This window comes from Ptychodera flava, chromosome 10 (assembly GCF_041260155.1).
Source record: "Ptychodera flava strain L36383 chromosome 10, AS_Pfla_20210202, whole genome shotgun sequence".
Taxonomy (NCBI): Eukaryota; Metazoa; Hemichordata; class Enteropneusta; family Ptychoderidae; genus Ptychodera; species Ptychodera flava.
Genome location: NC_091937.1, coordinates 30,851,538 through 30,874,509, shown reverse-complemented (window position 1 = coordinate 30,874,509; position 22,972 = coordinate 30,851,538). Strand labels below are relative to the sequence as shown.

General features: G+C 38.0%; 2 protein-coding genes across 2 annotated transcripts; both read left to right on the top strand.

The window, feature by feature from the left end:
• Positions 1 to 1,827: 1,827 nt before the first annotated feature.
• LOC139142496 (matrilin-2-like) lies at positions 1,828 to 22,728 on the top strand. Its single transcript, XM_070712439.1, has 14 exons — positions 1,828 to 2,080; positions 9,523 to 9,608; positions 10,424 to 10,543; positions 13,312 to 13,406; positions 14,181 to 14,276; positions 15,381 to 15,503; positions 15,962 to 16,084; positions 16,839 to 16,934; positions 17,870 to 17,965; positions 18,560 to 18,682; positions 19,155 to 19,277; positions 20,176 to 20,292; positions 20,927 to 21,049; positions 21,413 to 22,728. The coding sequence occupies exons 2-14, from the start codon at positions 9,529 to 9,531 to the stop codon at positions 21,538 to 21,540; spliced, it is 1,443 nt and encodes a 480-aa protein (XP_070568540.1). The 5' UTR covers positions 1,828 to 2,080; positions 9,523 to 9,528; the 3' UTR covers positions 21,541 to 22,728.
• LOC139141608 (uncharacterized) lies at positions 5,150 to 5,869 on the top strand. Its single transcript, XM_070711202.1, has one exon. The coding sequence runs from the start codon at positions 5,150 to 5,152 to the stop codon at positions 5,867 to 5,869; it is 720 nt and encodes a 239-aa protein (XP_070567303.1).
• Positions 22,729 to 22,972: the final 244 nt, after the last annotated feature.

Sequence of the window (22,972 nt, the reverse complement as noted above, 5' to 3'; positions counted from 1 at the left end):
TCCTAAATCTCAATGCTTACACATATTGACAGTATAAGGTCCGTACCACTATTAGATATACCTAAGCTCACTCACTCTGGTTCCGCTACACGAAGACGCATCTTTGTGAAAATGCAAGAAACGTTTTGCAAGAAAGTGAGCCTGTATCAGAATGGAATTCCGCGAATATGGAGAAACCAAGTGACCAAAGGGGACACGGAGGAACATCATTTAAGCGCCTTACATGATGTGTACAGTAAAGAAAAACAAACAAACAATGGAACAGACAGTAAGATTTCAACTCATTTGCAAAATGTACAAAACAATGACAGTGATCTACCAAAGCCAGAGACATACGCTGATGAATCAGCGGTGATACTACTTGATCCAATCAAATTGGCCACAGAGCAAGTAATGAAGAGCTTTTTCTAGTTGAACCCTCCGAGACACAGTGCGCTCTGTATACTACATGATGATCAAGAAGAAGAGCATGGTGTTCGAAAAAGGGTTTTGACATTAATGTTATTGTCATTATAAGGTATATACATAAGTGTAATAAGGACAAAAATATCAACAAAGTCACACTAGCAATAGTGCATGATGGGGATTAATGAGATTTTTTCTTCTGAGCTGGTCATAAATTCATTTTGATTGGGTAGGGTCACCGATTTTTAACAAAGTCAACAGTAGCATTTGCCTAGCCTTTTAATGGTGCACGTAATAAATTTCACTTAGCATGTAGTAGCCAGTCCGGGAGATCAATCGCTCAAGGGTGCTCCTCGGACCTAGCTTATACCTTTTTTCCCCTTCACTTGCACGCAGACGGACCACAGAGCGCCCTTGTCACTTGTACGTTCTCAATTTGGGGCAGATACGGTACTAACTTTTCAACGTTTGCGGGTTTTTTTCGAGTAGATTACAGTTTATTTGTATATGTACAAACAGGATTCAGGACTAATGAGCAAGAAACAAAATTGCTCGAGCACTACAGACTAGAATGGATCCCAAGAAAAGCAGAATTAAATACGAAATTTTATTCCGGAATGATTTTTCCGATAGTTTGCAAGAAAAGCATATGAAATAAGTTAAATTTAATTTTTACTGCGTCGAGGTGCCTTTAGGCCAAAAAAATAAATTGTGCTGTTCCGATAACATGGTTTTCAAAAATAGGGTTGGTAGGTCGGCAGGATTTTTTTCCAAAATATTTTTATTTTTAAATATGCATTTCTCAGGGTTCAGGGCGGTCAAACACTGACCACAACATTTCCAGAAAAATGTATCATACATATGAAAGGAAAAACATAAAAGACATCCTCGTTCAAGCAAAAATCAAATGCCAAGTAATATACGCGTGATTTTACGGGGTTTTTCTTTTTTTCTATTTTTACTTCCGCGTTTACGTAGCTCTAAAAAGTTAAGGGTCAGTGGGTAAAAAATAGGGTAGATCGGGTTATCGGAACAGCACAATGTTTTTTGTTTGGCCTTAGAATGAATGATGTCAATAGGAGTATGTTCTTATATGACAAGTGAAGTTCGCCATGCCCAAGTTTTGGATGTTTTATCATCCCTTTCCTATAAAGCTATGGAAAATAATAAAAGTAGCCCTAATTATGGCAGTCTATTTGTCAGAATTGCGCCTGTTTTGAAGTTAATCATTGACAGAAATGTAAGTGTAACTAACTAGAAATGCGTAAATTGTAGTCATCATTTATTTTTCAGTAACATAAGATAATTTTGGACACAGTGATCAAAGGCCCTTGAGTGACATAGTCTCAACCGAAATCTATAAGCAGGAAGTTGCAGCTGAAACCAACACGGTTATTCATTTGCGCAAACTCAACAGCTGGGGACTTTCTCTTTTTTACGCCTGAAAGACAATAACTAGGAAGTTGATTGGTCAATAGGTAAAGAGCTCGGTTGATCTAGGATACCAAGCGTTTTGCACTGGTCGCATTTGTGACGACGAAAGTACGTTGTTTGGACACGCTATCGTCTGTGAAACAAACTTTCCCAGTTTCTAAAAACGCCACAAGGGCAAAAGTCAACCTAAACGGTCATCTTTACACAGTTCAACTACAGCTACAAAGGTACCAAGTATTCGGTAAGTATAGAAAACACAAAACCGTTACATTTTATCATGTTATTGGTCAATTCAACCCCGATTAACTACTCGAATTTGTCATACATAGCTTATCCTCATATATAAACATTGATTATTAGGGACAGCGATCACTTTGAGTTTCAAAGTTAATGTTAAAGCATGGGAGTGAAGAGTTGTCAGCCTTTGTGAACAACAAAACATTCAACACAGTGAGAAACCAAAGACGATACAACATCTACAAGACCTTATTGTCCCTTTCTCTCCGCTTGTTTGACGGCGCGAAAGTGGGTACGAGGAACAGGCGCCAGAACATTCCGGAAAATTTGTTTTATCACACGTTGGCTTTTCAACAAAATTTCTATGACTTAGTATTTTGTTTCACACCCTGCCCTTTAGGAGCAACGTTGAAAAAGTAAAGATGTAAAATCCCGAGAGTTCATGGTAGCAAAGCACAACTGAAAATCCCTCCCCATGGTCGCTGTTTATTTCGCACACCCCGTTGTCTATGCAGATATTGCCAATATTCATCCGCGGAAGGGATCCAGACAGGAATCACTTGCAAAACAGAATTGAACTTTTTTGTTCGCTCACGTAAACGCTCATAAGTGTAAATAGGTGCATGGCCGAAGAACATCAGCCATAGAACCAGACGCCCACTTACTCTTGAGACGTAATTTTACAGCGACTTACTGCGATTCACTGACCCCGCTGACACTCACACACGTATAATTTAGGAATGAGAAGCATCAAAGAACTTAGAGGTCTTATGTTAAAATGGATATATATATATTGAAAGTCAAGATCTCCATTCAGTGACATCTAATTCACGTTCACTCAGCATCCTGCACCGAGGAACCAAGAGACTTTAAGTTAACCGACTCCAAGGAGCGATGGCGAGTAGCCAAAGGGCAGAACCTAATTGATATCATAGGAATTACCCAACGCCGTGTAGGTGTTTGTTATTTTGACAATAAGGACAGCTATACATATATACTCATAAACAACCCTGGCTGGTATAGAAGTGAAAAAAGTGATTTCCTCAAACTCCATCGGTTACCTTCCCTGGGTTTCAAAGCAAGATAAAATGGATACCAAACATAACGTATCATCTCTCCGCTTATTCCAGGTGTAAACAGGTTTCGGCCCGATAGCCTAGATATTCTTTGCACGGTAAAACATTGCCATCCCACAAAGAAATGGGTCCCGTAGGTACTCTGCCCGAAGGAATGAGTCTCATGGGTACTCTGCGTAAAGCACATTCGCACGCAGAGCAATTTCAATTTGAAAACGAATGATAAGTAGGCCTACTTGACAACGGATTGAACCCGGAAACAATAATCACAAAGAAATGAAGTAATAGCTCAACATGGGTGCGGTTTCTAATCTTATCGGTCGCTTTCATAAACATTTTATCATTCCCCACTGAATAAAATTACTTAGCTCACAGTGCATACACCTTATAATGTTTACAAGCTGAATGAATCAACATGGCAACCAATCTGGAGTTTTGTTGTCGGGACGGAGAAAGCATTCGAAAGTTCGTGGTCACGCGGACATCGCATGTCACAGCATTTGCTCACGCAAAGCAAATGCATGTATCACAAATAAAAAGACTTTCTTTTGTAAAAGACATCATGCCTGCAAAATGCTGGCCCAGGTCCAACATTTGGCACAGAGATGGTTCACCTTGCTAGACCAGCACGTTGATGAGCGTATAATAACATTGTTTCCAAGGAAACAAAGACTAACAGTTATTCGCGGATTGATGCGATCGATAGTCCATAATTCCACGCACAAAAAGACTTCAGCATGTGGGAATTTTTTCTTCAAAATGCGCAGAAATTGCAATTTGTAATACTGCATGCAATAGAAGAATGCCAAAGTCATTAATGTAATGTCTGTTATCTTTTTATCATACCACAAAGAAACCCATATTTTTTTAATCAAATTTGTCCGCATCATACCCGTGCGAAACATGTATATGTGAATAAATACATCGTTATTATAGCTTCACTTCCCTGGGTTTTGACGACGTCGTTTTGACAAAGATATACAATTCTATATGAACTTGTCGCCGACGTTTACCATAAGTGGAGAAATTAAGACTTTCATTTCACAAAGCAGTTGTCTGCGCAGTTGTACAGCAGGTGAGCGTGAATGATGTCGTGCAGTTCTCAAACTCCCAGCTAGATTCGAATTCATTATTTAACCTTCGTACCATTCTGGCGGCACAAATTTTACGAAGTTCACCGATAGTTCTCCTCATTTGCGCAAGTCACTATAAAAAAGTGCCATTTGAATATATAAGAACAACCTGTGAGTTTGTCTGAAATCGTCGCTAAAGTTTACTGGTGACGCGACAGTTTCACTGTGTCTCCCTCTGAACCCGGAAACGTAGGATACACAAGCGTTAATGATATATGGACAAAACGGACCAATGAACAGAGCTGTTTACTTTCCTTGTGCAATTATTTTGCATAATATGTGTAGTCGATTTCAATTCTTCGTCGGTTCAATGGAATGAATCGAGAAGGGAGCTTGTAACTCACTTCAAAATTGCGTTTCCGGGTAAAACAGGAGTTCAAAATACAGATTAAAACAAGGAAACGATACACTTCATTGGTTGCAAAATAGTTCACGAACCACCTTTGAGACAGCTCTTCAACTCGACCGAAACCAACTCTGCCTTAAACCCGGATTCAACCTGTGTCGAAGACAAATAACAGTTTATTTGAACTCTTTGTAGTAATATGATCATGCGGATCCTAGACGCGATTCATTCAGCCAATCAGACACTTCCATGACTTTCTACCAATCACTGTGGACTAATCTTCCGCCAAAATGTTTCTCTTTTGGTTTTCTATCACGTTTGTGCAAGCACGTTTTACCTTTGCTACATTTTCTAGTCTTGCTCAGTCTGTTCTTTCCCTCGCACCGTCTGTGCAGCAATAAACCTAGCGAGTTCATTGCAAATACACGATTGTTGTTGCTTCTTTACCGAGTCAGACTTAGCAACCTTGATCATAAAACCCCATCCCCACATTTTTTGGTGCCGAGACCAGGATAAAGATGTCTGACGAGGAGCAGCAACCAACTCAAGCCGACCAACTGGCTGCGAAATTGGCCAAGTTGAAACTCAAGCGTAGGGGACAACGTGCCCAAATGACGAAACTGTTCAACCGTGCGGAACACCTCAAATCAACGTTCGCTTCAGCTGCAAACAAGACTGAAGCACACAGGCTACTCACAGCATTGGACACTCAACTGACGCAGAAATACGAATCTCTTGCGAAGATCGAAGAAGATATCTTAGATAATACCGACGAGGCAAGCTACGATGCCGCGAGCGAAGAATCCGGCGACTACATGTCCGAGATATTCGAAAGAAATGACCAGATCACTGCCTTCATCAGAAACAACAAACCAAACAATGCGAATGGTTCATCAGCGAACACCGCCAACGCTACTCAAGACACATCGAAGAGAACGGTCGCACTACCGAAACTACAGCTGAAAACATTTTCAGGAAACGTACTCGAATGGGTGAGTTTTTACGACACTTTCAAATCGTCCGTCCACAACGATAGCAGCCTCGAGAACATTCAAAAGTTCACATACTTACGCAGCGTTTTAACCGACGAAGCTGCCCGTACGATTAGCGGTCTCGCCCTGACGAACTCTAACTACGACCATGCTTTAGAACTACTCATCGAACGCTACGGACAGAATCATTTGATCATCGATGCGCACATGACTGCACTGTGGCAGATACCTCAACCTACTAGTTAACTAACAGTCTGAGATCGTTTTACGACACAATAGAAAGTCATATTCGCGGTTTACAATCCCTTGGTAAAGAAGAAAACGCTTACGGAGAACTACTCGTTCCGATGATTCGAGACAAACTGCCTCACAACATTCGGAAACAATCGCTAGAGATCATGGAAACAAGGCTTGGACTTTACCAGAGTTGCGCAAAGCCATTCTTCGGAAATCGACGCTATTCAAGCCGGAGTACCCCTGGATGAACTATCAGTTCTGAATAGTTCAACGCAACCCTGTATCACCGCTGCCTTTCATACTAACGTCGACTCTACTCGCTCGCCGATGCCACCGAGAGTCAAAACATGTGTTTACTGCAACGGAAATCACTACACAAGTCATTGTCAAGTCGTCACCGACACGAAACGTCGCTTGGACATTGTCAAACGTGATCGTCTATGCTACAATTGTCTTGGAAGACATCGCGTCAGCAACTGCAAATCTCGCTTTACTTGCAAGATTTGTCAACGCAAACATCACTCAACCCTACACGTGACCGAATCATGCGAATCGACTACAGAGCCTGAGAAAAGTGATACTTGTGAAGTTCACGTGACATTAGCGAAGACAGACATAACACAGGAGCTGTCTTCACCCAACACACCGGTTCTCCTGAAAACTGCCGTCATTCCCATGACAACGAGAGATGGGAACTCTATCAACGCTACCGTGCTGTTCGACGAAGGGTCTAACAGAACATTCGTAACTCAACGATTTGCTGATAAACTCAATGTGAAGCCAAACACCTCTGTAAACGTGCACCTGTCAACATTTGGAAATTACTCCAAACAGATTCGCGCTATGAATAGTGCAACATTGTCTCTGCATGAACTTGACGGAAATATCACAGCTCTCGACGCATTGATTATTCCAGAGATCTCGTCTAACCTGCCCAACTACATCTCCGCCGAACTGCACAACACTACTCATCTACGGGGATTGCACTTTGCCCACCCAGTTTCTAACGCCAAGTCAATCGAAGTTGACGTACTCATCGGAGCTGATCAATACTGGAACTTTGTCGGAGACCACATCGTGCGCGGTGTAGGTCCAACTGCAGTCTCGTCCAAATTCGGTTATTTATTGTCTGGCCCTATTGAAAGTGGCAAGAAATCTGACTCAGACGTCAGTACTCTACATGTGAACTCTGAAGCACATGATGTCGAATACCCCATCGAAAACTACTGGGACTTACAGCTCATCGGAATCGAACCAGAAACGCTTCATGATGAAAACAACGACTTTGAAACGAATCGAGACGCTCATTTGCATACTCAAAATGACCGACCAGTCTGCACTCCTCTCGATAGCACGTGCACAGTAAATCACGTCGCTACAGCCGACAAAGCTATGGTCCTGTATCAACCAGAACTCGATTCCGCGGTCAGCGATAAAATGCAACATATCGGAGATCTTTCTCACCAAACCCCTGGCAACGCTGACTCACCAAGTACGGAGATCAAACCTCCAGTCAACGTTGGGATGCCATATACACAGAACATTTCTCATTCCATTTCATTGCTACGTATCACTACGTATGTATTACGATTGCTATCTCGACTGAAACAAGAGGACGACACACCATCATCGAGAATTAGCACATCACTACTGATCGCCAACAATGAGAAGACCAAACATCCCCCCATCCACAGGAAGTCATCCAGAGATACAGTCATATCAGAACTCACGTAGACTTTCGAATCTCATCGAACTCTTTCACACCGAACATTTTCATTCCTTTAATTTTAATCACATGTAAATCTTTCCCTTTTTCTTTTTGCGTCGTTGGGGAGTATGTCGAAGACAAATAACAGTTTATTTGAACTTTTTGTGGTAATCCGAGACGCGATTCATTCAGCCAATCAGACACTTCAATGACTTTCTACCAATCACAGTGGACTAATCTCCCGCCAAAATGTTTCTCCTTTGGTTTTCTATCACGTTCGTTGCAAGCACGTTTTACTTTGCTACTTTTCTAGTCCTGTTCAGTTCTTTCCCTCGCACCGTCTGTGCAGCAATAAACCTAGCGAGTTCATTGCAAATACACGATTGTCGTTGCTTCTTTACCGAGTCAGACTTAGCAACCTTGATCATAAAACCCCATCCAACCTGATCCTGTTTTTACTGACGGGGAACATACATTAATAGTGTGCGCAAATTTGTGTGTCGACTTTTTTCAATGCAAAATAATTCCATAAACAGCGATTCATTATGTGTCGTTTATACTGTTAGCACTTTTTAACTTGTGTTTTGACGCGCCTTGGGCAAGAAAATGCTCGCTTCATCATGCATGACCCCGGACGAGCAGAGAGGTTTTCGCACTCTCACAAGCCGTTTGCTTTTTCATTCAGGTACATTGCTGTTAGCTAGCTGCTCTAAAGGAAGGGTGTCGTCGGAACTGCGCGTGTGCGACTTTCTTGTTTACAAACAATGTATTTTATGCATAATATCTAGATTTATCACGTCAACATAGCTTCAACATTTAAATTTTACGAAATTCATTTTTAACAAACATGTTTTACCTTTCATCAATCGCCTACGTACACTAGATACAGTGTTTACATCGGTGGTAGAGGTCCCTGGCAACCTTAGAGCAGAGTTCCGACGACACCCTCCCTTTAACTTGCAGGAATACAGGAAAATATATTCGTGATAATTTTTTGTCGTCTTCACAAGAAGTCATTTCGAAAAATTGATTTAAAAAGTGCTTTCACAATTTCAAGATAAATTGGCTACGTTACTTATTTCTCAACATAAGAGCATGTCAACATACACTGACCCAGGAGTCTTTGATCTTGGCCGAGTATATATTTTACCTCACTTAGTTTTAGGGTATTATGCACCTTGAAAGTGAAAGAATTAGACTTTTTTCTCAAAACTTTCCTGAATGAAGCTTTCAACCATTCTCTTACCAAATCAACAAAAATCAGGGGTCACCGTACAAAGTTTGGAACTAGCGAAACAAATTACCCAACATTTTGCGATACTTGAAATACTAAATGGCCGCCATTCCGGTGTTAACTCTATGGGGAAAATTAAATTTTGGATTTTTTGGATCAAGCTCGTGAAAGTTTTTCTTTCGCCTAGAGCTTTAAAATGAGCACCCCGCAATTGGTAGATCAGATAAGAATTGTTGAAATTTGAGAGTCCGACTATCTGTCCCGAGGTGCGTTCTACCTTAACATTTACTGTTTTACCGAATGTGTTCAGAATCCTATCACAGCAATAAATGCTCCAGATATATATTCTGCATCTTTTCTGAAAATATGTGAACCCATTTGCCTTAGTTTACACTGAGATTTAAAGGTATACTGTCACCTGTTCCAATTTTGCCACAGTTACCATGGAAAGAGAAAAATCTAACAAATCACAGATTTTAAGCGAGTGGCCGCTTTTTAAAAACAGCGCCCTCACATGGGCATTTTGAATACCAAGGAATGCCACTTTGACCATATATGGGCATATTTAGATTAAAGGTGACTGCATACCTTAAATATCATTTGCTCTAGAGGTGCATAGTTAGCGGACGTTGGTGATTTGTAAATAAAGAATAGATCTCAAATAAATGTTAAATAATTATTTTAAACAAATCCTATCTTGTTGATCACCCTTTTACTTAGGACGAAATGAGATCTATGAAGATTGCACGCTTATTTGTGATGATAATGACGGTCATTATCATCGAATTCAATGGAATGATACTGTCGTAAGTATGCTTCCACGATAGCAAATGTGTTTTGATTAAATATGGTCCATAATATAAATATTCATGAGAATTATTTACATATACAATTTATGATCGACCTAAAAACATTTCGAACTGTGTCAATAGTGGCGAAGTAAAACAAGTTTGACATCAGTATATTTGAACTCGGTGTTAGATTGTTGGTCCAACAACTCTGAAAAGTTGAAAATTGTTATTAGATGCGGCAACAAGCAATTTACTCCTAAATATGAATTGTGAAATTAGGCTATAAAGCACACCCAGCGACGGTATACCACGGGAGTTTGACCAGTTAACGACATATATGCACGAGCGATAGAGAGTGCATACATGTATATGAAGTGAACTGGTCAAAAGCGAGTGACATACCATCACTGGATTTGCTGTATTGCTATAATATCATAGCAGTATATTAAAATTTAGCATATAGAACGTCGAAAAAAGGAATTTTGCTCTTGCCGAGAGGTAACGCGCGCGCCAAATGTGATGTGTGTGTATGTATATATATATATATATATATAGATATATATATATATATATATATATATATATATATATATAATATATATATATATATATGTTCCCATTATAGGTATGTTTAGATCTTTGTACAATATTCTTATATGTGCGCTGTCTTATAGCATAAGTCATAATGGTCACTCTGTGGAAGTGTAAAATTGGTCGATATATGTTTGCAATTTTATATGAAATGAAATAAAGTGCGCACTTGGTTTTGGATCATAATTGTTGTTACGATATTCCGCCAGTTCCCATTAAAATGCGATACTTCGTTGCAGGGATAGACACGTATGCCCTACGTATCATTCCGTTTATCATACAACTATTCGGCACGTGCCGGAACGTTACACCGAAAGCTGCGGATGGTGGTGGAGTGCGGGCCGATGTTCTAAGTACAGGTGAGCATCCGTTGCAATCACAGACTCTGTGTTTCAGTACACTGGTGTATCGTGTAGACTGCCCATCAATACTATGCTAAGTCACGGCACACAGTCTACATAAATACTCTGGTATACAGCATGTAACACTTTGTTCACTATTCTTGAACATCTCTACCTGAAGATGCCTTGTATGCATGAATATTCTATTAGACTATAACAGGAAAATTACTTATTATTCAGACAGTTAAAAAGTTGATAATTACTTAGCAAGTTTGCAGACAATGTTTTGACTCTGATTGTTAATTACCAAGACACTTGTAATGTTTACATGTAATGCAACATGAAGCCATTTGAGAGTGCAGATCGGATAGCATTTTCTCTATGGCTGGCAAGGAGTATGCAGTTGCTGAGAGACTTTCCACGATGACATAAACAGTAATTACAGGGGTTGATGTATCACAACGCATCAAGGAATAAAACCAACATTTTACCAAATAACTAATAATCAGAAGGAAAAAATATAAAAACATGTTTTGAATAAAGTGTGATTTGTGTTGTCTTTGTCTTGTTGGCATATATGTCCTGCGTTCTCCTCGCCACCCGTTAAGGGAATGCAAGCCGATCTGCTGCACTATAGCTTCATGGTCAATTATCCATGTACCTTCTTAACTTGCAATCAAAGTCAAAATATCGTCTGAAAAATTGTTGCATAATTAGGCTGCATTAACAAACACCTCTGGAGGGAGGGGGTTCCAAAAAAGTACTCAGATTTTTTCTAATGTCCCTAGCAAACTCACAATGCATTCAAATCCCCCTTCTGACTTGCCATTATTTTGAGGTCCGCGAACGGAAGGCAAATGTGGCCGATAAAGTGCTTCTTCCAAAATATATCAATAATACATGAGATTTCCAATATAACTAGCAATATCTGAGCATTTATAGACGTTTGATAATAGATATACATGTACTTGATTAGGATAGGATGGTTACAGTACATATGTGTACAAGAAATTTGATTTTTGAATTTCATCGAAATGTTCATTCACTATACATGGAGTCTATGAGGAAACTGTGAATATTTTTTCCCAATATAAAAGCTGCTATGCTTTTTCATGTATAGACGTTGGATAAGTGACATAAATGTACTTGATTAGAATAGTGTGGTTAAAAAGCGCGCACGTGTACAAGAAATTTGATTTTGGAATTTCACCGAAGATGTTCATGTACTATACATGGGAGTCTATGACGAAACTGAATAATTTTTTACAGTACTAGACTAACTAAATCTGTGCTTTTATAAGTGTTTGACTATTGATAAAAAATGTATTTGCTTCAAATAGGGTGTTTTAAAGTTAAGATGTGGACAACAAATATGATATTGGCATTTCACAAAAAATATCAGTTAATTCTCATGGTAGTTTACATATTAACTATTAAATATTTTCCCTGACAAAACTTGTTATACCTGTAATATTTTAAAGGAAACTGCGTTTATACATATGGTTGAAACTGCGTTCATTTATGGTTTATAGAGAAATCTTATCCTTTTTTTATAAACCTCACATTGGAAGCGTTATTTCATTCTCGTTCATCTGTTGGTTTCAAAATCTGACAGTTGTAAGTAAAAGATCACCAGATAGAATTGTGTCACTTAGCTCAAAATTAATTGGTATATCCCAAAGAAGTCTGTCATCATTTTATGATCAGCAAGTACTTAGGAAAGCCCGCTCAATTGTTTTATCTAGTAACCATATTTAATCGACAGAATTCGACATACTTCCCTCTGGTCGGCGTTTTAGATGCCCGGCTTGCAGGTCAAACCGGCGCAAGTTGTCATTCATACCCACCGCTGTGCGGCTTTTAAATAACTCGTAAACTGTTTTTTTTTGTGATTGTTTTTGGTAGCATTCTGTGTCCATGTACTTTTTGGATATTTACGATATTTTGATGTATTGCATTCGAGCCACACCTTTTAATTGCCCATGTTTGGGATAAAAAAGTTCTATTGAATTGAATTAAATAAGTATATGTATGTATATATTTAAGTGTTGTTAAATATTGACTTGTAGGCTGCAATAAGTTTCTTGATAAACAATAATAGTGCTCTCTGTACAATTACAAGCAAAACTATAAATGAAGGTAAACATTACAGCTATTGTCCCTTTTGCAATCACATAAGAAAGGTTTGGAAACAGGATGACTTCCCTCACCTGTCAGGAAAACTGGACAAAGTCAACATATTTGTATAAAATGGACATTGGGCGTATTTTTTGGCCAATCAAGTATGTTTTATTCTGTGTATCGACTGCAGCTTCTTGTTCTACTCCCCACAGAATGCTATAATAACAAAATTCTGTTTGGCAAATACTCGGTATATGCATTTATAAAGACCGTAATACTTGTTATTGATAACAAATGTATTCTAGCCCGGACTTTAATTCAATTTTAAACAATAGCAATGCTGAAACTATTTATATGGCTGTACTGGACTTTTCATCACGCTTCAGGGAGCAGAACAAGAAACTGCAGTGGATACAGAAAACACCCCCCCCCCAAAAAAAAAAAAAAAATAGCCAAATTTTATGGCTTGAATTGACAACCCAACACATATTCATATCAATCAGAGAGAGTTTTGTTTGGAGTCAAGTGCCCCCATACTCTTGATATTTTCAAGTCCTTCCCCTCTGTCAACCTCCCCCGTCCAGCGGTGTTTGTGAATGCAGTCTTAGGTTGGTTACTGTCCGGATAAGTCGTATTTTCACTGGAAACCTCTATGCATTTTGTAGGAGCAAGTATAGTAACGGACAAGGATCTGTAAGTCACAGGGTCGAAGCCTGTTGTCCCGGATGGCAAGACTCGGAAACTGGTTCTTGCACAGTTCGTGAGTTAACAGCCATGTAACAATGTCTGTTGAACCTTTACTCTCTCCCTGTTTGTCGCAACAGAAAATAATACGCGCAAATATGCACGCAAATATATACGAACACAAACAAAAAGCAAAGACATCGGGACACACATATTAGCATACACACGCGAACGTATACATATATAGCATGGACATACATACATACATACATACATACATACATACATACATACATACATACATACATACATACATACATACATACATACATACATACATACATACATACACACACCACACACACACACATACATACATACATACATACATACATACATACATACATACATACATACATACATACATACACACACACATACATACCTACATACATACATACATACATACATACATACATACATACATACATACATACATACATACATACATACATACATACATACATACATACATACATACATACATACATACATACATACATACATACATACCTACCTACCTACCTACCTACCTACATACATACATACATACATACATACATACATACATACATACATACATGTGTACGAAACCTTGATCATATGCCTTTCCGATTATATGTTTCTGCCTTCCTAACTAGTATCGATGTCAGCCTAGCGATCTAGCCAAAGACATTGCCAACCTAGTCAAACAATTTAGTAGCAGTCAAAGTGACGATCAAATGAACAAATATCTTGACTTCATTTTATGAACGCAGTTGTAAACTTTTGGCTTCTTTTTTGTCTTCAGCAATATGCAATCCAGCATGTGAAAATGGTGGGACGTGCACTGCTCCGGACACTTGTACATGCTCGTCAGACTATTATGGTTCCAGATGTTCAAATGGTAAGATTTAAATTACCTTATATGACAAAGAAAATGACATGAATCTTGTCACGGAATCGAGATCTTTATGGCGAGGAGTGCATTTTAATAAATCTAGTTAGATATAAAGTCTTTACAGCTCCTTTCATTAATTTACAGGGATTGTTCGATAATGAAATTGAGTTTTCACCAAATTGTTTTTTGTGAAATTCGAAAATCTCATTTTTCCTCACGGAGCTAACATAGGGATGTCAGCTTTTTTGAATGTCATGTGTTTGTAAATATATATATCGGATAATTGGTTTCTCTGGTAGCAAGTTTGGACGGTGACCTTTGATCTTTAATTTTGATTTAGAGATAGGGTCTCCTCGACGAAAGTTTAGGCAAAGTTAAATCTTTCATTTTTGAGGCGCAAATTCACAGATGCTCATCAAAGTTTACAATTTATATAGAGAGGCAGAAGTCGAAGGTACAGCTGAAGAAAATATCATGAGGCTTTGTTTCTTTCGCAAGGTTTCACTTACATTTGAAGAAACATCCTCCAAGGTGGAATGTGCCTAGGGGACAGATATTGGGACGCTCTGACTTTCACAATTATATTCTGATCTACCACTTGTGGCGCCTCATTTTAAAGCTCTTGGTGTAAGAAAGATTTTTGTCGTCTTGGTTTTTCGAAATCCAAACTTGCATTTATTCCCACAGAGTTAATACCGGGATGGCGGCCATTTTGAATTTCAAATATCGGTATCTCATGGGTATTGTGTCTCTCTTGTACCAAAATTTGCATGGTGACCCTGATTGTTTATTTTTGACTTTAAAAGAGAACGGTTGCAAGATTTATTTGAAGAAAGTTTGAGCAAGTTGGTCTTTCATTTTCGGGGCGCATACTACGTCTGTTTGTCGAAGAACATTTAGGCCCTAATACACTGATTTTTATCTTTCTTCTCGTGTTTCAAACGGTATTTTAGAGGAATGACTTGACGTATGTTAAGCTTAGTGATTCTTTGTACTGCAAAATATGTCAGTATTTTAGGTGAAAATTTCAATATTCATCAAGTGCTGAGGCATACCAAATATTTCAATGTACGAAAGCAATGTGTATCATTTGTTCCCGAATCGATCTAGACAGGAATGAGTGCTCAAGGAACAACGGAGGATGCGCCCATACTTGCATAAATACACATGGCAGCCACCATTGTGCGTGCCGAGCTGGATATGAATTGGCATCGAACGGCCGCAATTGTGTTGGTAAGATTTTTAATTAATACTTCTGATATGAAGTAACTAAAATGTAGAATTCAAAGTTTTAAAAAGTTTATCGTAGAGAACTAGACTGGCCTCGACCGTAGTTACAATGGCTGAGCCAAGACGTTCATCCCACGATATACGCAACAGCCTACAACTTAGCGCAACGGTCTGCTGATGTTTTTCCCTTCAATTTATCATTTGCTTTGATGTTTATATGCCCACAGACTAGGAACAAGTGTAGTAGAGAGCTCGTTTGTCATTTATTGCTGTGATAAATGACTAGGTTCGATTTATATATATTTCCATTGACGGAATCAGAGTATTATTAAAAGTAAGAGTTGTCGCATAGATATAGAATCTAAAATTTCAAATCACTCGCATTTCTTTGTTTCCAAGAAGTCTTTCATTTTAACTTTATCATAAATACCTAAGACATACACGCTTTCCTTTCTCTGAAGACATCGATGAATGCAGTGAGGCAAATGGATGTTGCGATCAGCTGTGTGGAAACACAGTCGGGAGTTACACTTGTGCGTGTCGCGACGGCTTTACATTGAATGGAGATGGCAGGACTTGCAGTGGTAAGTCTTTTTGACATCGTTGATATGGAAAGAATGAAGAACACTCATAATACTCGGGCGAATCTACTATGCATTGTGATTTATCTTGAAGTGAGGGTTTTCTATTTACATTGCCACATTTATTCTCTACATGAAATCAAGGTCATTTTTGTGCAAATATTACTACATGAGGAATGTTTTGAATTGAAATCGATCCCTCTCAAACCTTTCTAATTTACTCGGTCTATAAAATACGTTCAGCATTTAATGAAGATCGACACTAGCCTTACATTGTTCTGTTTTTAGTCTGTATTCTCCTTTTGTTGACATCTTCAACCTGATGAAGTCCTACTTTTAGGACGAAACGTTGTGTCAAAATTACCAACAGAATAAACAGAAAATATACAGCCAGATCTGTAGACGTGTGCAGATTTATTCATCCGATATATATATATATATATATATATATATATATATATATATATATATATATATATATATATATATATATATATATATATATATATATATATATATATATTGATCAAGCAAATCACATTCGCCTATTCACTTCCCTACACTCCAAATACACCAATCATACACTGGGTGAAGCTCTCTGTCTACCTGATCACCAAAGCATGTACATAATTGTCGAAAGAGCCTGCCAACCTTGTCAATCAATTTAGTGGAAGAAACAGAAACACTCAAGTGAACAAATATCTTGACTTAATCTTATGAACACAGTTGTAAACGAACGATCTCTTTTTGTCTTCAGCAATATGCAATCCAGCATGTGAAAATGGTGGGACGTGCAATGCTCCGGACACTTGTACATGCCCACCCAACTATCATGGTTCCACTTGTTCAAACGGTAAGATTTAAATTAATACATTATATGACAAAGAAAATGCCATGAATCTTGTCACGGAATCGAGATCTTTATGACGAGGAATGCGTATTAATTAATCTAGTGAAATATACAGTCTTTACAGCTCCTTTCTTAATCTACAAGGATTGTCCGGTAATGAACTTGAGTTTTCACCAAATTATTTTTTTGAAATTCGAAAATCTAATTTTTCCACACAGAGCAAACATAGGGATAACGGTTTTTTGAATGTCATGGTTTTATAAATATCTGATAATTTGTTTCTCAGCTACCGTACCAAGTTTTGCACGGTAACACTGGATTTTTATTCTTGATTTCGATATCGAACGTTTAAAGTTTCCTCGAGGAAAATTTGGGCAAAAATTCAATTTCGAGGCCAAAATTAAAAGATGCTCTTCAAAGTTTACAACGTATACAGAGATAGAAGTTGAAGGTATCCATCCATCCATCCATCAAACCATTCATCCGTCCATGCATACATAGATGCATACATACATACATACATACATACATACATACATACATACATACATACATACATACATACATACATACATACATACATACGTGCGAAACTCTGATCATATGCCTTTCTGCACTATATGTTTCTGCCTTCATTCCTATTATCGATGTCAGCCTAATCGTCTATCAGTGTCTTTCTGTCTGCATCTGCCTGCTTAGCTACCTACCTGTCTATTAATCTTATCTATATATTGATCTATCAAATAACATTCGTTATTTACTTTCCCATTCTCCCCAAAAAACACACAAACCATACACTTGGTGTATCTCTCCGTCCAAAGAGCCTGCCAACCCAGTCAAACAATTCATTAGCAGACAAAGTGACGATCAAATAAACAACTATCTTGATTTAATCTTATGAACACAGTTGTAAACCAACGGCCTCTTTTTCTCTTCAGCAATATGCAATCCAGGATGTGAAAATGGTGGGACGTGCACTGGTCCGGACACTTGTACATGCCCGCCAAACTATTATGGTTCCAGGTGTTCAAATGGTAAGATTTTAATTACATTATATGACAAAGAAAATGGCATGAACCGTGTCACGGAATCGAGATCTTTATGGTTTGGAATACATTTTAATATATCTAGTGAAATATGAAGTCTTTAAAGCTCCTTTGATTATTTACGAGGTTTGTTCGGTAAACTACTTGCATTGTTTGGTAAATGAACTTAAGTTTTCACTCGGTTGTATTTGTGAAATTCGTAAATTTTTCATTTTTCCTCATAGAGCTGTATAGGGATGTCAGTTTTTAGAATGCCGTGTGTTTGTAAATATATATCGGATAATTTGTTTCTGTAGTAGCAAGTTTTGTAAGGTGACTCTTGACCTTTACCCTTGATGTCGAGGCGCATACTGCCTCTGTTTTGCAAAGAACATTTAAGACACTAATTTTTATCTTACTTCTCTCGGATTTCATACAACATATTAGAGAAATGACGAAGTATGTAAGTGATGCTATGCACTGTGGAATATGTCAGTGTTGTGGGTGAAAATTTCAATATTCAGCAAGTGCCGGGGCATAGCAAATACAAAGTATTTCAAACTACGAAAGTAATGTATATCATTTGTTCCTGATTTGATGTAGACGGGAATGAATGCTTACAGAACAACGGAGGATGCGCCCATACTTGCATAAATACACATGGCAGCCACCATTGTGCGTGCCGAGCTGGATTTGAATTGGCACCTGACGGCCGCAATTGTGTTGGTAAGATTTTTAATTAATACTTCTGATATGAAGTAACTAAAATGTAGAATTCATAGTTTTCAAAAGTTTATCATGGAGAGCTAGACTGGCCCCAGTCGCCTGGCTTTTCTCGGCGGCAGTGATAGAGGCTTGGCCAATGCGTTTATTCCATGATATACGCAACAGCCTACCGCTTAGCGTGACGGTCTGCTGATGTTTTCTCCTTCGATTTATCATTTGCTTTGATATTTATATGCCCACAGACTTGGAGCAAGTGTAATAGAGAGCTCATTTGTCATTTATTTCTGTGATAAATGACTAGGTTCCATTTTTATATATTATCATTGACGGAATGAGAATATTATTAAAAGTAAGAGTTGTCGCATAGATATAGAATCTAAAATTTAAAATCACTCGCATTTCTTTGTTTCCAAGAAATCTTTCATCTTAACATTATCATAAATACCTAAGACGCGCTTTCCTTTCTCTGAAGACATCGATGAGTGCAGTGAGGCAAACGGATGTTGCGATCAGCTGTGTGAAAACACAGTCGGGAGTTACACTTGTGGGTGTCGCGACGGCTTTACATTGAATGGAGATGGTAGGACTTGCAGTGGTAAGTCTTTTGACATCGTTGATATGGAAAGAATGAAGAACACTCATAATACTCGGGCGAATCTACTATGCATTTTGATTTATCTTGAAGTGAGGGTTTTCTATTTACATGGCAACATTTATTCTCTACATGAAATCAAGGTCATTTTTGTGCAAATATTACTACATGAGGAACGTTTTGAATTGAAATCGATCCCTCTCTTCTATCATTTCTCTCTACGTTCCAGAACCTCTATTCTTAAGTCATGCCCCGAAATAATTGTCCTTTTCACCTGTGGTTGTAAAGCTCATCTCCATTTTATGTTTTGTCCTTCACAAAACTAATTTTACTTCTCAAGTTAGGCCAGTGAAAGTGCAATACAATAAAAGAAACTGATTTTCCTATTAGCTTAAGAGGGCCTCTATAAAACCTCTCTGATATACAATGGACACAAATTTAAACAACGAAGATTTGCATTACCCTTTCGGTATTATCTTCGCATGCCGTTAAAGATTACTCGTGCTTTAAGGTGAAGCACTACGAATTACGTCAAAATTAAGTTGTGGTGTCATTTTCTTGAAACTTTGCACAAATATTCTTAGAAGTAGTGCAAGTGCAAAAATGAAATGAAAAATGGGGGTCACCACGCTCGTTTCCATGGAAACGGACGTTAAAATGACGTCGGTAGAAATAAATAAAAATGATTTAATTCACTTAAACTATATATATATATATATATATATATATATATATATATATATATATATATATATATATATGTTTAAACTACTTAAGAATCAAATTGAATATTTCTGTAATGGGACTTTGCTGCATATCAACGACGATATTTATTTCATAATGCATTATAATGCTAACATTGTTGAGTGATTTAATTTTAACTTTGTCCACTGCTTCACAGTGCTCAACTACTGCCACGGCAATAGCTGCGATCACGATTGTGTAAACGTTCCTGGGCGCCATGTTTGTTATTGCAGCCTAGGCTACTACCTGTCTTCGAATGGCATGTCGTGCCAAGGTATTGTAGTTTTATGAAGCTTTATTCTCCTGACTTAAATGAGTGACCTTAACTTTAACCGCTGAATCGATGGATGGAAGAGTAGTCGTCTGGTTCAATGCAAATCACTTAAGAAGAAATGGTTCATCACATTTGTGCCAATGTAGACTAAATATAATACGCACGGCAGTCAACTTCCGGTTGATTTTAACCGCTTCATATTGATAAATATATCCAAACATAAACACACGTGAATGCATTATGTAAGATCATTGTTGCACTGTAGATTTTTTAAAAGTCTAGTTACTTCTAAAGTACCTAAAATATCCAGGTGTCTTATCCGACTTGGTTGATTTTAAATTTCCTGTTAGGCAAATGATTATGATCGTTCGCTGGTAGCTACAAGTCACTACAGTAAAACATGAAATTTAACATCGACAATCGTGTCCAGCCCAGAGTTATTAAAGGTATATATTTCAAGAAGTGTAAATATATTTCAAGCAGTATGTTATTATACTTTACATTCAACGACGACAGACTCATGTTCGCCCCGACGACACCACGTTTAGCGTAAAAGTTAAATGTTATTGTCGCCTACAGTGAACATTTTTTTATTTTGAGATCTTTATTTCGTATGATCCTTTGCCCAACTTAGATATCGATGAATGTAGTGATTCCAATGGAGGGTGTGAGCAATCGTGTGACAACAACGATGGCAGCTACACCTGCGGATGTGGTGAAGGTTATGAGTTAGATAGCGACGGGCATACTTGCAATGGTAACCTATGAGGTTTTTTAATACTTAAAGGAAAACATTGTATTTTTCAAAGTCTGATCTTGGCAATATAAAGTTCAACCCCATGCATCGAAGTAATAGCATGTTCACATCAAGGAACACAATAGACGAAGGTTCTTTTCAAAACGTGGACCGAAGGCAGCCAAAGGCACACACTTACATTTTCTGACCATTTTAACCTTTTAATTATGACCTCCAACTAACTATTGTAATACTTATGTATTCCTGAAAAATGTGATAGCAACTATTATAGAATATGGTGAAGATGAAATAGTTGCAATTGACTGTTCAACTCCCAGTATTGATAGACAATAAAGTATTGGTTGTTTGTTTTCCTTTCGGCAGATGTCAATGAATGCAACGACAACAGTGGAAATTGTGACCACTTTTGTGAAAATACTCCCGGCAGCTACACATGTTCATGTCGCCCGTTTTTCAAACTGGCAGAAGATGGAAAGACATGCTATGACTAGTCGTTTGTGTCAGTATTATCGACGATGATGCACATATATACATCAGTTATAGGTTAAAAATAATAAGCACGAGAAAAGCGGAGTGATGTATTGTTTCCGTGGCATTTTGAAAAAACATTGAATGTTTGTATACGTCAGAATAATCAGTATCTAGAATAGCTCAGAGACCTATTGCTTCCCAGACTTTTGGAAAAACACATTTAGTGTTTTATAACAAAATTGATTTTATAGTAGATTCGGTGACTTTAAGATGCAGACGTGATTTCACTTATTCGAGAGGATTGTGTAGCTGGAAATGTGCTTTACGTCATGGCTAACCGAGTTTCACTTTCTTCTTTGTGCACCGCATTATCAAATATAGCCCAACATGTGTTAAAAATCACGTCAACACATTTGTTATATTTAACTCATACAAACGTATTCATTGGCTATCTGAACTTTGGCAAACTTACTGTATAAGTTATAAAGTATAAAGTATAACCGGATGTATATAACTGATTATTATTCGGTATTAGTTCAATTTATGCATTCCAATGCAGGTCTTAGACCAGTTTACCATCAGTATACAGTAGCCAAATTCAGTCACGTGATTTACAGGTGATCACTGAACCACGTGACCTATGCAAATTGTCCAGCCGGTGTCATTCACTGATGAAATGTAACCGGAAGGATCCGAAAACTATAGACAGTATAGTAACTTTATTTGTTGAGTGCAACAGTTAAAATAGAATGCACCTCGGGGACAGACATTCGGACTCTCAAACTTTTACAATTCTCTTCTGATATACCACATGTGGGGGTTCATTTTAAAGCTCTTGGTGAAAGAAAACTTTTCACTGGTTTAGTTTTTCGAAATTCGAAAATTTTTATTTTTCTCCATAGAGTTAACACAGGGATGGCGGCCATTTTGAATTTCTAATATCGGTAAATCTTGGGTAATTGTTTCTCTAGTACCAAAATTTGCATGGTGACCCCCTATTTTTATTCTTGATTTTGAAAGAGAATGATTGAAAGATTCCTTGAGGAAAGTTAGAGCAAAAGTTTAAGTCTTTCACTTTCGAGGTGCATACTACCTTAAAACTATATAATGATCAGTTTAAATACATTTGTATAAAACAATGCCAGTCATTGGAACGTTTAATTAATGACTCTACTCTTGAATAAAAAAGATGCGCAGTGTTCCGCAGACTCAGTTCTCCGAGAGATCACGTGATGCTGGTACAAACAAAGCCGCGTGTACAAACGCTCATACGTACTTCTGTGTGTGTTTGTGCACGTTGTCTTATTTGTACCCTGCTCCATTCGGATTCCGGTTAAAACCATAGACAGTACAGAGGCTTCTCCCCTCTACTGTCCGTGGTTAAACCTATTAGCTTGTCCTGTGAACTGTATCTATGTATGTATGTATGTATGTATGTATGTATGTATGTAT